Source organism: Mobula birostris, chromosome 1, assembly GCF_030028105.1.
Source record: "Mobula birostris isolate sMobBir1 chromosome 1, sMobBir1.hap1, whole genome shotgun sequence".
Classification (NCBI taxonomy): Eukaryota; Metazoa; Chordata; class Chondrichthyes; order Myliobatiformes; family Myliobatidae; genus Mobula; species Mobula birostris.
The window spans coordinates 162,931,190-162,948,066 of record NC_092370.1 but is presented as its reverse complement, the minus strand read 5'-3'; the positions used below and the strand labels follow the sequence as shown (position 1 = coordinate 162,948,066).

The 16,877-nt window shown below is 43.2% G+C and overlaps 1 protein-coding gene across 1 annotated transcript in view; it reads left to right on the top strand.

Annotated features, from left to right (window-relative positions):
* Positions 1–8,476: 8,476 nt before the first annotated feature.
* The window catches only part of itpka (inositol-trisphosphate 3-kinase A), an 88,693-nt gene continuing 80,292 nt past the window's right edge, over positions 8,477–16,877 (top strand). Inside the window, exon 1 of the mRNA XM_072265266.1 lies at positions 8,477–9,126. Coding sequence (XP_072121367.1) covers positions 8,653–9,126 — 474 coding nt within the window. The 5' untranslated portion in view covers positions 8,477–8,652. The remainder of the gene's footprint in view (positions 9,127–16,877) is intronic.

Here is a 16,877-nt window from a genome sequence, read left to right as displayed (position 1 = left end):
TTTGTTCACTTCCATGGATGCTGCCTGACCTGCTGAGTTCCTCCAGAATTCTGTGTGTTTTGCTTTGGACTTCCAGCATCTGCAGTATTTCTTGTGTACATGTTCCCTTGTCCTGGTTTTGGTTAAAAGTCTAGCAGTGGCGTTATGAAAGATTTGAAGTCTGTCAATCGAGTGTTCTAATCTTTTCAACCAGACCCCTACGTGGTGACCTGTAGATCAAAAAGCTCTGCTGAATTAATCATGGTTATCATCCAATTTGGTTGACTCATGCATTTTTTTTGCATTAAAATAGAGTGCAAATTGTGCAGCTGAGTAACTTCCTGCAATGAATAACAAGGCTGCCTTTCTGCAGCTTTGAGGATTGTGTTAAATGCTGAAGAAACACCAGCCCAAGATATTTCATCCACTTAACAAAAAATCTTTACTTTAGAGTCTGTGAAACTTTCAGAATCAGAATCAGGTTTCTGGTTCATCTGGGGATAAGTCCAATGGACCATGATGCACAAGACCCTGGACAACAGGGTTAAAATCATATCCAATTCATGTATGGCTGCACCAGGCTGTGCGTGAAACCAAGGAATGTGTCACCTTGTACTGAGTTTGTACCTGTCCCTGATGCTGCACGTGGCCAGGTGGTTAGGGCATTGGGCTCACAATCTGAAGGTCGTGGGTTCGAGTCTCGGCCAAGGCAGCGTGTTGTGTCTTTGAGCAAGGCACTTAACCACACACTGCTCCAGTCCACCCAGCTGAAAAATAGGTACCGGCAAATTCTGGGGGTTAATCTCGCAATAGACTGGCGTCCTATCCAGGGGGAAGTCTCGTACTCTCAGTCGCTTCACGCCACAGAAACTGGCATGAGCACCGGCCTGATGGGCCACAAGGCTCGGGACAGACCTTAACTTTAACTGATGCTGCAAAGGATGGGTCTGACCCTTCTGGACATTGCCATACCACCTGTCCTAGGTGGAAAAGTCCTCCCAGACCAACACCTTTGACCACAAGTCCACCAGGCCGTGGTCAGCATAGAATGTCCTGCAGATACTGCAGGAGAAGGACTCGATGGATAATGGGGATAGGTCCCTGAGCAGACAGTCCAAATCATTTGGCAAAATGTCTCACGCTTTAACTCACCAACAAGCAACACGGCCTCTGCTCTCTCCCCTGGATGACTGCAGTGAGGATGCAATGGTAGCTCACATCTTTGTTTATATTATTTATTTATTTCCTGAGAGAAAACACGGAGTAGGCCATTCCAGCCCTTCGAGCCGCAGCATCCAGCAACTCCCAATTTAAACCCCAGCCCACTCACAGGACAATTTACAATGACCAATTAACCTGCTAACCGGTACATCTTTGGACTGTTGGAGGAAACCAGGGCACTCGGAGGAAATGCACATGGTCACAGGGAGAACATGGTGCATGGAATGGGTTGCCGGTGACGGTGGTGGAGTCGGATACGACAGGGTCTTTTAAGAGACTCCTGGATAGGTACATGGAGTTTAGAAAAATAGAGGGTAACCCGAGGTAATTTCTAAGCTAAGGACATGTTCGGTGCAGCTTTGTGGGCCGAAGGGCCTGTATTGTGCTGTAGGTGTTCTATGTTTCTAACATACAAACTCCTTACAGGCAGTGACAGGAATGAAGAGAGTGTGAAGAAAGATGTGAGGACCCCTGTCACAGTTCATCCACAGCAGCTGAGTAAACAAGGGCTCTCTGATCTATGGGTGGTCATCAGGGGCATTCATCAAGATAGATATCAAGTCTTCTAGACGTTTATCAATTCAGTGGAAGATGCTCTCTCGTCTGACCAAAACATGTTGGTCTTCCAATGAGATGTTCGTAAGGGAATGATCTGAATGGCTCATTCTGGGCTGGAGGAGTAGATGCTGTGGGATGAACTAAAGCTTGGTGCAGCCAACACAAGGGCTCAGTGGGAAAGAACCACAGGCTATTGTTCATCTTCTACTGGACACAGATAAGTGGTGAAGCCCATATATCATCTCAATTAATGTATTACCCTAGGGGCCCACACGAGTGGTTATGATTCTGTGGATTAAAAAAAATTAGTTCGCATTACTTAATTTATTGACCATGAATGTTAGCATTTGGCCCTGCTTAGTCTTCTGTATGTTTTTTATTATGATAATGTATTTCTGAAATATAAGGACAATTAAGTTGTATAGAACAACTATCTGACTTGTAAGATTTACTTCCAAATTTCAACTGAAGACAGTAATAAGTTCCATTTCAACAAAGTATAGGTAGTACCAGGTTATTTATGAGTCCTATTCCTCGGAATTACCTGTAAGCTGATGTCTCTGTAAATCAGAAATGTCCATTTCCTACAGTAGCCTGCAGTATGTTGTTTCCCTCTACATACAGTACACTTGCTATTATTACTTCATTTTATTGAGCCCTAACTCTATGGATAATTAAAGTAATCCTGTATCCAGTCATTAATGAATACTGCAAAACAGCTTCATTATTATGGTATTTTTAGTATTTCTCAGCTCAAGCTGGTAAAACTTGAGGTACGGGCATAGCCAAGCACACTCATTTCTCAATTGCTAGGAACTTTTGGACTAGTCTAGTGGAGTTTAGTATCGTAACTTTCTGAAGATTTACATAAATATTGCTGTGTAGTCCTAATTGTTTAATGTTACTTGTAGTGACTTTGGGATGATACCAGTTGTAGATATTATGCGTGGGACAATATTTATCCTGTTCATGTTCCATAGTCTTTCAAATTCCTCTTTTTTCAGCATATTTCTGGTGTTTTTCACAGATTTCTGTCTGTTGTGTGTGTTTCGAATAACTATATTATTAAATAAGTTGTTCTTGCTTGTTTATCCTGTAATATTATATCCAGATGGTTATTATGGATTGTCCTATCTGCAATAATAGATGAGTCATTACATAATTTATAGGACTCTGACTCTAAAATTGGATTAGGCTTGTATTTAGAGTGAGGTATGGTTTCTTTTATGAGTTTGTATTTTAAAGCAGGATTTTGATGAATGATGTTTGCCACTTGATTGTGCCTATGTAAGTAATTAGATTGTGTTAAAATGCTGCAGAATCTTGTAATGTATTTGATTGCTTCTGGTTTCTCTTGGCATTTTCTCAATTCATTGCCTTGAATTTGTTGCATCTTTTGTTATGTATTTTTGATAATCAAGGACCCCCTTCACCCTGGTCAATTTCTCTTCTTCCCCCTTCCCAGAGAGAAGATACTAAAGTTTGACAGTACATACCACCGGGCTCAAGAACGGTTATACCCACGGTTATACCTGGTCCTGTATTGCCACAAGCAGCTCCACTGTTTCTGGGGAGAGCTCTCCATCTCTGCATCCTTGTTGACATCTAGCCTGCTCACACATGTGAATGTCTTCCATGAAGGTCATACTCTTCCATTGGTTAACCTTTTCTTCTGTAGTGATAACCTTTTCATTTGTTCTGGGTTGTGCTTTCACTTAAGTTTTGTATTATGTACTTCTGATCAGAATTGCATATACTTGTGTTGAATGCTGAATCCTGTTTTTGTGTATGAAAATATATCTTTGGAAGTTTTATTTGACAGTTGTGTAAACTTTTAATATCTGTTATTCCCTTTCTCCTTCTGTCCTAGGTAGTGTTAGTCTAACTGTACATAGTGTTTTCTGAAATTTGTCATTTCAGTTCTTATTTTTCTTAGAAAGTTTTCCAGATTGGTTATGAACCAACAGTGGAGGTGTTTATTCCCTTTGCTATAGTTTTACTATGAGCTCTATTTGGCAGATTTTTTTTTAAGCCTTGAAGTAAATATGGTCTAAAGTTTCACTTTTATTCCACTCTTATCTGTTTTCTTTATTTGTTGATATCCAAGATACTTAAATGTTTCATGTTCATCCATCGGATGAGTTGTATCCTCCTGCTCTGTTTTATTTTGAATAGATCTATTGCACCTCTCTTTATGTTTAATTTTTGCAATTATCTAGTCCAAAGTTCATCATTATTACTATTAGCTTTAAGATATGTTTTACAAAATGTATGGAATAATTTGTGAATAAGTCAGTTTATTTGTAACCCAGAGATCCCCTGTAGAAAAAATAATACAGTCAGTAAGCTACATCACACTGCAATCACTACTGAGTTGGTCGTGGCTTTACTTTCTGAGTCAGACTCTTAGATTTGGACACATTACACAGGCTGATTCACCTGCAGTCGGGAGGAGTGCCACGCAGTCAAAGGAACAAGCTGTGACATTGTCTATCTTTGCACAACTGTTTCCTGAGCAATATTTGTCTCTATGAACACACCATAATAAATTATTAAACATTGATTCACTAATCTCAAAACCACTGTATTTACTGAACATAGAAAAGGCAGATGCTGGGAATCTGAAAAAAAAACTCAAGATTGCTGGAAACACTCATCAGGTCAGGTGGCACCTATTTTGAAAGAAGAAAAACAAGGTGGTTTGATGATGCAGAAAGAATGGAGGAGAAGAGAACGTTGCGAAGGATATATATACACAGTATATCTAAAAATTCCATTAACCTGCTGTTGGGCTTTTCAGTGATCCATGTCGTTTGAATCTGGCTCACCGAGTTATGTAAGCAATCCCCATTCTCAGTGTTTTAGGAATGGCTTCTTCCCCTTCATCATCAGATTTTGGAAAGGTTCATGGACACTAGCTCTCTAATCCCCCTTTGCACTACGTATATACCTTACAGAAATTTTTATGATTTGCACTGGACATGCCACCAACATCTCCATGTCACATACAGCACCCTGTCTACATTACTGCCCCATATAATCCATTTGACTGCACAACATGTCGTGGAGTCATCTCGTCAGATAGATTGACCTTTCTGGTTGACTGCCGATGACTTGTGCTGTTCTGCAGGGGCCGGTGTTGGAACTACTTTTTTCATGTTATATGTCAATAATTTAGATGATTATGTCATGGTCCGGTCCATGAAGTCCGCATTCCGGTTCACAGTCTGGTCTGTGGATTCCGTACTCCAGTTATTGCGTCTTTCCCTTGTTCCGTCAGGGGCCTTAATTGAGGCACGTGATTCTTGTCTCAGGCTGGCAACATACAATAGCTCTGGGGTCCAGTGATATTTACTGGACTGTTCTTGTCAGAACCCTGTAAGTTACCTTATCTGTAACCTTCGTCAGCGACCTCGTCAGAATCCCCGTCAAGTTAACCTGCTGGAGTGAGACTGGAGCCTTGTCGCGTCAAGATAAGGAACAGTCTATCATTGTGTGGTCTTGTCTCTTCGTGTCCTTGCCTTCACTAGGTAGGTCTGGCTGTTTGCCACTACCTTGAGTGGAGATCTGTCTCTCCGTGTTCGGTGTTCTGCTTATAAGAAGAGTCCCGTCCCTATGTCCTGTACCCAAGGAGGGGTCCTGACTCTGTGTTCCGTGTCTAAGAGGAGTCCCAGCCCCATGTCCTGTATCCAAAGAGGGCTCCGTGTTTCGTGTTCCAGTCCAGTCCGAGTCAAGTCTTTGTGTTCCAGTCCAGTCCGAGTCAAGGTTTCGTGTTTCAATATTGTCCACTGCTTGTGTCCGTGTCCAGCTACGCTTCTTCCAACTGACTTCAGGGTCTCCCATATGCCTTCTGGCGAACTATAACTGAGATTTCATGAGAGTTATTTTCAACAGTGGCTTCCTCTTTGTTTCAAGCATACTTAATAAATGACATCTTCAACAAACAAAAATTCAAAAGGGCAGCATCGTACAATGTTAGCCATACATTAACAATCAAAGCAGCGAAATCTAAATTTGAATCTTTGGGACATTGTTCACTTTAACTGAAGACTTATGTCAGTCCAATTTCTTCAAGTACACTACAAGGAGTCTCAGCTTCCTCTTGCAACAGAATGGTCCAGTCAGATATGGATCCAGCAACACAGACACTGTTGTAAACTCTCGCCATCCAGGGTCCCCTCTTGTTGAAACCAAACCCCCCACCCGCCCGGGTCGCCGATATCCGGGCAAGCCTGTTAATTGCCAGGAGGCTCCCATGGGGGGGGTGGGGGTGGGGGGGTACTGTCACAGTCCGGTCCGTGAAGTCCGCATTCCAGTTTATGGTCCGGTCCGTGGATTCCGTACTCCGGTTATTCCGTTTTTCCCTTGTTTTGTTGGGGGCCTTAATTGAAGCACCTGATTCTCGTCTCGGGCTGGCAACATAAATAGCTCTGGGGTCCAGTGATAGTTGCTGGACTGTTCCCATCAGAACCCCGAGAGTTACCTCGTCTGTAACCTAGCCTGCAACTTTTGTCAGCGACCTCGTCAGAATCCCCGTCAAGTTAACCCACCGGAGTGAGACTGGAGCCTTGTCGCGTCAAGATAAGGAACAGTCTATCATTGTGTGGTCATGTCTCTTCGTGTCCTCACCTTCACTAGGTAGGTCCGGCTGTTTGCTGCTACCTTGAGTGGGGATCGGTCTCTTTGCATTCAGTGTTCTGTGTATAAGAAGAGTCCCGGCCCTATGTCCTGTACCCAAGGAGGGGTCCTGGCTCTGTGTTCTGTGTCTGAGAGGAGTCCTGGCCCCAAGTCCTGTATCCAAGGGGGGGTCCCAGCTCTGTGTTTCATGTTCGAGCCCAGTCCGAGTTAAGGCTTCGTGTTCCAGTATTGTCCAGTGCTTGTGTCTGTGTCCAGCTATGCTTCTTCCTGCTCTGCCTTGCTCTCTCCTGGATTACCCCCTGATCAATCCTTTCTTCGTGACTTCCCTTGCTTTCTTGATAAACTCATTGCCCAGTTCCTAGTACTTCGGTGTCTGTGTCTTGCATTTGGGTCCACTATCAGTGCCCCCTTGCAACAGATTCTTTCATTCCCGGAATCATTCTCATGAACCTCCTCTGGACCATCCCCAAGGCTAGCAAATCTTTTCTTAGATAAGGGGCCCAAAACTGCTTGCAATGCTCCAAGAGCAGTCCAACCAATGCCTTATAAAGCCTTAGCATTATATCCTTGCTCTTATACTGGGACAGTACACATAGTGGTTAACACAACGCTTTGCTGTACCAGCAACGTGGGTTCAGTGGGCCTTGCGGCCAAGTTTGCTTTTGACACAAAGATAGGTGGAGGGTCAGATAGTGTTGAGGAAGCAGGGAGTCTGAAGAAGGATTTTGACAAATTTAGAGAATGGGCGAAGAACTAGCAGATGGATATGGTGTCAGGAAGTGTACATTTATGCACTTTGGTAGAAGAAATAAGGGCGTAAACTATTTTCCAAACTGGGAGGAAATTCAAAAATCAAGGTGCAAAGGGACTTGGAGTCCTTGTGCAGGATTCCCTGAAGGTTAACTTGCAGATTGAGTCAGTGGTATGGAAGGCAAATGCAATGTTAGCATTCGGTTCAAGAGGACCAGAATAGTTATTTATTTATTTACTGAGATACAACATGGAATAGGCCTTTCTGGCCCTTCATGTCATGTTGCCCAGCAATCCCCTGATTTAATCCCATAGGGCAATTTACGATGACCAATTAACCTACCAAATGGTATGTTTTTGGACTGTGGGGGGGGGGAACCGGAGCACCCAGAGGAAACCCGTGCAATCCCCGAACAGGCAGCGGTGCAAACTGAACCCGGGTTGTCGGTACTGCAAAGTGTTGTGCTAACCACTACGCTACTGTACCGCCCCAGTATAAGAGCAAGGATATAATGCTGAGGCTTTATAAGGCATTGGTTCAAATGCACTTGGAGCATTACGAGCAGTTTTGGGCCCCTTATCTAAGAAAAGCTTTGCTAGCCTTGGAGATGGTCCAGAGGAGGTTCATGAGCATGATTCTGGGAATGAAAGAGTCAATGTATAAGGAGCCCTAGAACTGTAATCCTGGAGTTCAGAAGAATGAGGGGGTATTTCATTGAAACCTATCACATATTGAAAGACCGCAATAGAACAGATACCGAGAGGATGTCTCCTATAGTGAGTGAGTCTTGGACCAGAGGGCACAGCCTCAAATTACAGGTATGGTCATTTAGAAAAGAGATGAAGAGGAATTTCTTTAGGCAGAGGGTGGTGAATCTGTAGAATTCACTGCCACCGACGACTGTGGAGGCCAAGCCATTGGGTATATTTAAGCTGGAGGTTAAGTTAGTGATTAGTTAGGGCATCAAAGGCTGCAAGAAGACAGGAGAATGGGGTTGAGAGGGAAAATGGATTATCCATGATGAAATGGGAGAGCAGACTTGATGAATCGAATGGCCTTACTCTGCCCCTATGTCTTATGGTTTTATGGGTTCAAGAGGGCGCTTTTCCGCCCTCCCTTCTCCAGGGTAAGGAAGTACCAACAAACTTTGGTCATGATAATATTATTCACATTCTTGGAATTGTCTTAACAAACATCATTGAACAGTTCCCGATTTTTGATTTGGTTTACGCGAGATTGCAATTTACACACACTTGTGGTTGCATTGTCATACGTCACACAAATACCGCCCAGAATCGAGCCTCCAATTGTCTTGTTTGCAGAAGGAGGGGTATTCGATCTTTAAATCAGACGTTTGAGCTAAGCTGCTGAATAGAGAGAGTTTGATCACCCCGTCTCGCTACAGCGGTCTGATACTGAACTTCCGCTTTTGGCACAGTTTGCAGTCAGAGGAGAGAGAAAGAGAGTCAGGCAGGTAATAAAGTGGATTGCAGAGCAAGGTATTCATGCAGGTTGGAACCACGCAGGTTCCCCTTGAGAAGCATCGTGCGATGCTTCATCGAAAGTCCTACACGATCAACGAGACGTCCAGGAGCAAAAGGAACTGCAGCCCTGCACCGCAAGCGAAATTCACCATGGTGGATCTGAGCGCTGCGAACACTTCCGCTGGTCCCACCAGCCAAGAGGGAGACAACTCTGTCTGCAGGCTGCAATCGGCCAGCTGGGACGAGGGGAGGACCGAGCTGGAACCTCGGCAGCGTCATCGACCCCCGGTCCCACAACTCACCATCACCTCGGACGAAGGGACGACGCAGGAAAGCCTGGAGCTGGAGCTGGACTCCGACATCAGAGTGTGCCGCAAGCTCTCCAACTCCTCGCTCTCCTCCACAGGCTCCTCTCTCCTCGAGGAGTCCGAGGATGACCTGCTGGAAGGTCAGGCGCAAGACCGGGGCGCCGAGGATCACCAGGGCTTCGGTCTGGTGAGTGCTTGATCTGAACTCTAGCTTCATTGCCACCTTTTAGAGAGTGTAGAGGGAGATTTCCAACAATGGTAAGAAACTCCAGAGTGTTGTGGACTGGAGATGAGATGAGCTGAGCTGGTACCATCAAATGGTCCCTTCAAACGCTAGGTGTTTTGAGCAGAACAATCGGCGGCAAGGTCGCTAACAGAGGGCACAAATATGACGTAATTGGCAGAAGAAAATTGTTTGTTTTGGAGTGGCACAGAGGGTGCAGCTGTTGTCTCAGCTCCAACAACCGGGGTTCACTCCTGACCTCTTGCAGATATGTGTGTGGAGTTCTCTAGTTCTTCCCGTGACCATGTGGGGTTCACGGGTGCTCCAGTTTCTTACCGCACCCCAAAGGCTGCCATGTGAGTGGGAGAGTCTGGGGGGAGAGGACCGTGGCGACAATGAAATGGCAATTGTCCTGACGAAGGGTCTCGGCCCGAAACGTCGACTGTACCTCTTCCTAGAGATGCTGCCTGGCCTGCTGCGTTCACCAGCAACTTTTATGTGTGTTGCTTGAATTTCCAGCATCTGCAGAATTCCTGTTGTTTGGGAATTGTGTAGATGGCTGTTTTTTGGTTGGTGTAGATGTAGTGGATCAGTGTTCCTGTGTTGTATGAGCTCTCTAAGTGTGTAAGTGAATGGCAGAATTTCAAAGTCAAAGTTGATTGTCATATGCACAAGTACATAATGCTAAGGTTCAATGGAAAACTTAATTGCATAGCAGCAGATACAGAACATTATTGCAAAAAAAAACAAATTAAGCATAAATCATGCACAATTAGAACAAAAACAAACTCTTGTTATACTGTAAAGTGGCCATACTGTTGCTACACTGAGGTAGTGAGTAGGGTTGTGCAGGTTGGTGTTAGAGCCTAATGATTAAAGGGGAGTAGCTGCTCTTAAATCTGGTGGTGGTGGATTTAATAATCTTGAGGCAAGTTAACAGGAATATGGGGAAAACAGATTCCAGGGAAAATTAGTGGGAGAATGTGATCGCTGGTGTGGATGTGATGGGTCAAATGGCCTTCTGAATAGGAAAGATCTATCAAAACAGAAACTTAAAATATAAAAAGCAGCAGGAGAGACAACATTTGTGGAGAGGAAACCATTCACCGTGATGGCATTTGACTAGATGCTGTCTGCTGTTGTGATCTGGAATGCACTGGCTTGGAGGATGCCTGGGGAAGGTTCAACTGCAACTAGCAAATAGGAACCAGTACAGTAGCTGTTAAAAAGAATATTTCGGAGCTCTTAGTTAAGGAACAGGTGTAAGGAGAAGGGGTGCCAGGGCCAAATTGTCTCCTCCCATGTGGTGGGCTTCCATGTGCAAATCAGAAAATGCCCAAGTCCCTGGAAGCATGGAGCCTCTGGGACAACTTTATGATCACAGATTTGAGCCGACTGGGCTCTCCATTGATGCTGCTCAGCACCATAATTTCCGTTCTTGTTTTGTTCACGGAACAGCAAGCTGTGGCTCTAAAGTTTATCATGTCCACCCATGCCGGGAGAAGTGCTCTTGTCTTGCTTGGTGCAGTATGAGATAAGTTACAAGAAATTGTTCCAAAAACTAGCAGCAGTAGGCGTGAGTAGTTCTTTTGTTATGTAGTTTCGCAGGCAGACAGGGACTGCATTGTTTACAGGTGGTGGAACAAAACTACTTCAATGTCACACACACACACACACACATGCGCGTGTACAGACTCAGTCCCATGTACACAAAAATGTACATTTATATGCGTACACACAATCACAATGACATACATATAAAGTATTGTGCAAGAGTCTTAGACACAGGTAAAAAAATATGTAAAATGAAGATGCTTTCAAGAATAATGACATGAGAAATTGCTAAATATCAAAAAATTTACTATAAAGCACAGTAAAGAGTAAAAAAAAGTTTGGTGTGACCACACTTTGCCTTTAAAACTGAGTCATTTCTCTTAGGTACACTGTTGTGCAGTTTATAAGAAAATCAGCTAGTAGGTTGTTCCAAGCATCTCTGAGAACTTGTCACAGTTCTTCTTCAGTCTTTGGCTGTCCTGCTTGCTTCTGCCTCTCCAGGTAATCCCAGACAGCCTTGATGATGTTGAGATGAGGGGTCTTTGGAGATCATACTATCCGAAACCAAAAATCTAGGGTGCCTAAGACTACATACAGAAAGGTAGTCAATACACTCAGGCAAACACACACACACACACACACACACACACACACACACACACACACACACACACACACACACACACACACCTGCCCTTATACAAAAATACACATGCAAGCACGCACTCATAATGCAGGAGATGTAATGAAAGTTGGAACTTGAAGTGAAACCAATAAAAAATGTCCATAAATGCTGCTGAGTCAATGGCTTAGTATAGACAGGGAGATGGCTTTGAAATGCATAATTACATTCAATTGCTAATCGTGGTAGGAATTTCTTCACAACAGGCAGGTCTAATTATCATTTTATCTTCATATTGCTCCATCCTGTACATTTCAAGCATTCCTAAGGATTCAGTGGCATATTTGCAGAAATGCATAAATAAAGTTTGTAGGTACTCTCAGAAACTCATCTGTTTCTGAAGGAACAGCATTTGCCATTTGACTTTGGACCCAGTGCATTCAAATATTCTTGAGTTATGTAATTAATTCTGTAAGATACAGTTCAGACTTAGGAGCCTCAAAGTTTACAAAATAATACTTTTATTGTCTATATACAGTGATTCCAAGAGGAAAATTTATATAGGTCATTTTTAAACATTTTGAAAACGTTTATTCTTATATAAATATTACAGAATAATATTTAAGAAGCACTTGGATAGGTGCGTGGAGGTGTGGGGCATAGAAGGATATGCGCTGAACGCGGGGTGGGCACCATGGTTGCATGGACTTGATGGGTCGAAAGGTCTGTATTAATGCTGTATTGCTCTGACTCTACAGTATGTATCTATTTTATAGTTAGTGCAATTTCTTTCTGATGTAATTTATATCAGACAGAGTATTGAGCATATAATGTAGTTGATGGTAGTCTGTATGCATTTTGGGTAGGCCTTTGCCTAGGTCCTACATGGAAAACATGCCTAAAAGGTTAGAACCTATAGGATCCTAGACAAATTGGACCCAAGATCAGCTTGGTAGAAAAAGGGAGAGGGTGATGACATCACCATCATTATGTGCCATGGACAACCATGGTCTTTCACCATGATTGTTCTTGGCAAATTTTTCTGCCGAAGTGGTTTGCCATCGCCTTCTGGACAGTGCCTTTACAAGACAGGTGACCCCAGCCATTAGCAACTCTCTTCAGAGATGGTCTGCCTGGTGTCAGTGGTTGCATAACCAGGACTTGTGATATGCACCAGCTGAAATACAACCATCCACCACCTGCTCCCAAGGTTTCACGTGACCCTGTTTGTGGGGGGGGGGGGGGGAAACAGGGAGGGGCTAAGCAGGTGCTCCAACTCACCCAAGGGTGACCTTCAGGCTAGTGAAGGGAAGGAGCACCCTTTGGTGGAGATGTACCTCCACCCCACCACCCAAAGGATTGTTTTTATGACTAGAAGCCTGTGACCAGTGGTGCTGTTTGATATGTACATTAATGATCTGGAGATGAATGCAGGAGGTATGGTTAGTAGCACTCACAACACACTGGAGGAACTCAGCAGGTCAGGCAGCATCTGTGGAAACGATCAGTCAACGTTTCAGGCCGGAACCCTTCGTCAGGACTGAAGGGGGAAGGGGCAGAGGCCCTCTAAAGAAGCTGGGGGGGAGGGTGGGAAGGCAAAGGCTGGTAGGTGCCAGGTGAAAAACCAGTAAGGGGAAAGTTCAAGGTTAGTAAATTTGCAGATGACAAGAATATTGATGGTCTTATTAGTGAAGAGAATAACCATAGACTACAGGGTGATAATGATCATTTGGTAAGATGGGCAGAGCAAATGCCGATGGATAATAAATGTGAGGAATAATAGGGGTAGGATGTAAACCAGAAATGGCTCTGGGGAGTTTGGAGGAACAGAGGAACCTTTTTATACAAATCCAAAGGTTTCTGAAGGTGGCAACATGGAGAGATGAGATGATGGAAGAAGGCACATGGGGTAATTTCAATCATTAGTCAGGGCACAACATATACTTTATACTTTATTGTTGCCAAACAATTGATACTAGAATGTACAATCATCTCAGTGATATTTGATTCTGCACTTCCCACTTCCTGGATTACAAATCAATAGTAGATACTAAAAATTTAAATTATAAATCATAAATAGAAAACAGAAAAATGGAAAGTAAGGTAGTGCAAAAAAAACTGAGAGGCAGGTCGGGATATAACAGCTAGGGCATTATTGTACATCTTTATAAAACACGCATGTAATAGTAACCTTGAATTGGACTATGTCCACCACCCTTTCAGGCAGTGCAGTCTAGATTCAATAAGTGCTGTCTGGGCCCAGGACAGGTAATCCAGTATGTTAACAGCCAGGAATTTAAAGCACCACTGATCCCAATCTGTGTTCACCCTCTTTCAACTTCCTGAAGTCAGCAATCAGTTCTGTAGTTTTACTGATGCAGAGTGAGAGTCTGTTTTTGAGGCACCACTCAACCAGTTGTCCTCTCACTCCTGTACACTGACTCATCACCATCTGCGATTCATGCAATAACAGTGGTATTGTTGGCGTATTTGTATATGGCATTGGAGCTGAGCTTGCCGAGCAGGTAGGGAGTAGGTACCTATTCAATAATTGAGAAATCTAAACGAGCATTCAAATTGCCTAAGCATAAAAATCGATGGACAAAGAGCTGGTGAATGGGTTAGTGTAGGAAGAGACATGATGGTTGGCATGGACACAGAAGGTCAAAGGGCCTTCTGCTGCACTGTGTGTCTTTTTGACTTTACAGTGTAGGTTGGCATTCCTGCATCATGCCAAAGGAATATTGCATTGTTGGTGAAGAGGATAAATAGAGGCTCACTCAAGTGTCTTTGTAGCAAACCATTGTGATATTTTGAAGAAACCCTGAGGCCTTCTCCATGATGAACTGGTCCATGTCAATCCTTTAGCCAATGACACCACGAAATAGACTATTATTTCAACAATAAACTTTATTCATCATAAAAAATATACAGTGGATTCCAGTTAATTGGGACACATTGGAACATTTTGGCTAAATTAAGAGGCTTCACCAATCAGCCGAAGTTAAATAGTAGTTTGTCTTCTTTATAAATCGTTCACGTATAAAAAAAAGACAAACTACTATTTAACTGAGTAAGAAATTATGTATTTAAATGAAATATACAGGACAAACTAAAACACTAACAATACTACTACAGTACAAAAAACTGTAGTTTCTAATGATAATCGACGGAGGTATTTATCCAGTGTACACTGCTGCGTTTTTTTGATTGACTGTAAATGAACATCACAGACACCTAGTCTAGATAATGGACTGGCTTCGTACAATGCTTTTGGCGATTGCATCTTCTATATCTTCATTTTCATTGTAACATTACAGATGATTGTTGATACCTTCAAGTTCTTCGGAGTTCCTAACTTGTTGAAGTAGCGAAAAAATTTCATTTTCACTCCAAGCTGTTTCTAGCATCTCCAAGCCTGAATGCTTGAAACCGCAGTGAACAAAACGGTTCTGAGTTGTCTTACTGCTTATTTCTCGCCAACTATCAGTGACAAAGATCACTGATCTTTGAACACAAACACATGCAATTGACGCTGTTTAAAAACTGTTTGCTCTAAGCACGGTATGGTGCCTAACGGCCACACAAATGCACGTGATGCTAGTTAGAAACTGTTTGGCAACAGTCTCTTGTCCCATTTAAGCGGCCTAGTGCCCAAATAAATGAAGGGAAACCCAGCTATTTTCTTGAATATTTTTGTTTCTTAAGAGTTGTCTGAAATAAGCGGCAGCACCAATTAACTGATGGCCCAATTAACTGATGGCCCAATTAACTGGAACCCACAGTATATCCAGAAGAATGTTTACTGCAAAATGCTTGCATTCATGGTCAATACAATCAATAGTGTTAACTTCTGTTTTAACTCTGGCATACCACTGATGTGGCCCTCTGAGGGTGATATGCCCACACTTACTGTAATTCCTGTAATGGCTGTGGAGAACAGGGAGTCATGCAGCCTTAGAGTCTAACCAGGTCTATACCAACTGTATTACCCAATGAACTAGTCCCATCTGATCTGTAATCCTCTAACCTCTTCTATCCATTTTCTTATTGAGCTAGCTTGTAAGTGCTGCTAATATGCCACCTCAACCACTATTTCTGGCAGCTCATTCCAAATATGCACGAAGAAGCTGTCCTTAATGTCCCTTTTAAATCTCTCACATCTGATTTTACACCTGTGCCGTCTTGTACTGGACTACTAAAGTGCTCCAGTAAATGTGATAACCTGCTTTGGAGTTTGTGGGGCATAGCTTTGGAAACACCTTATATTCCTGTGTTATCATTAATTTGGTAAAACATCCCAAGCTGTTTGGGATAGCTTGGTGCCATACAAATACAACTGCTTTCCTCCTCCTGTCCATCCTTTCCATGCGTGTAGGATTTAGGAAATAATCTCAGTTACGGTATTGCTGGTATATACTCCTCCTCAATTTCACTCCGAGCCAAGATTTTCACCAACAACATTGACAGAACTATTATTAGTTCTTGTGTCAGAGGGTTCTCCTGTATGGAAAGGTAAATTAAATACCCAAATTAAACATGTAGCTTTGTGTTTGTTGTAAAAGGTGTATCAGGCTGCACTCACTGGTTCCTATTTGCTAATGGTGTTGCCTTGACTGTCACACACAAATCAAATAATTGTAATTCCAGTGATTCAACCAGGATTTATGATGTGGCCGACAAACTTGAAATGCCTTGAAACCGTTCTTGTTGAATAATGGTTAAAATAACTAGTAGATAGCTGTGAGTACAGGAAGGTGCTTGTGTTTTTTTTCCCATTGTGATTATATTGAGCTGGTTCATGGTTTCAGCCCTTTGCACAGTTGCTCTTGATTCAGTCTGTCTCAGGCTTTCAGAGAAAATATCAGTCCCACAATATTTCAGTGCTTTCCTGTATTCCTACACTTTCCATGAGATAACATCCCACTTAAAACGGTCTCATCTTTTACCCAGTCTAGGGGTAAACAATCACCTGATCCAGTAGAATTTTAGTTCCATTCTCTCTGGAGACCAAGTTAATTCCAGTTAATCATTGCCCTTTACGCATTGGGTAATTCTATTCTCTGTATCTAAACCCACCCTCCTATTCCTTCTGAGGGTAAACTAACCCTCATGCTGCCCTGGCTGAGTTTCCCTCTCTCTTGGGCTACACCCATTGTCTCACACTCTCTGGCTCCGGGCTCCCTCTCTCTGGGGGTGCATATCTCTTCCCCCCCCCCACCCCAACTCTGTCCTGGACTGATTTTATGTTCTAGGAATACACACAGCTCCATACATCATCTCAGGCTGCAGGCACTATCTCTGCACACATAAAAGCTATCTCAAACTTGGCTGCTGATGCGGCAGTACTCCTAAAGAGCCTTCCTACCACACTGTGCAGTTCTTTGCCATTTAAGTAGCACTAGTATCCACCCCTCCCCTACCCTTCACACCTTTTCCTGTTCCACCCTTCCTGTGCACTCTTGTATCAGTCCAAGAACCGCGTGTTACTATACTTCATTCTGACTTGGTAGCATGCCCTATGTGTGCAGATTGTGAA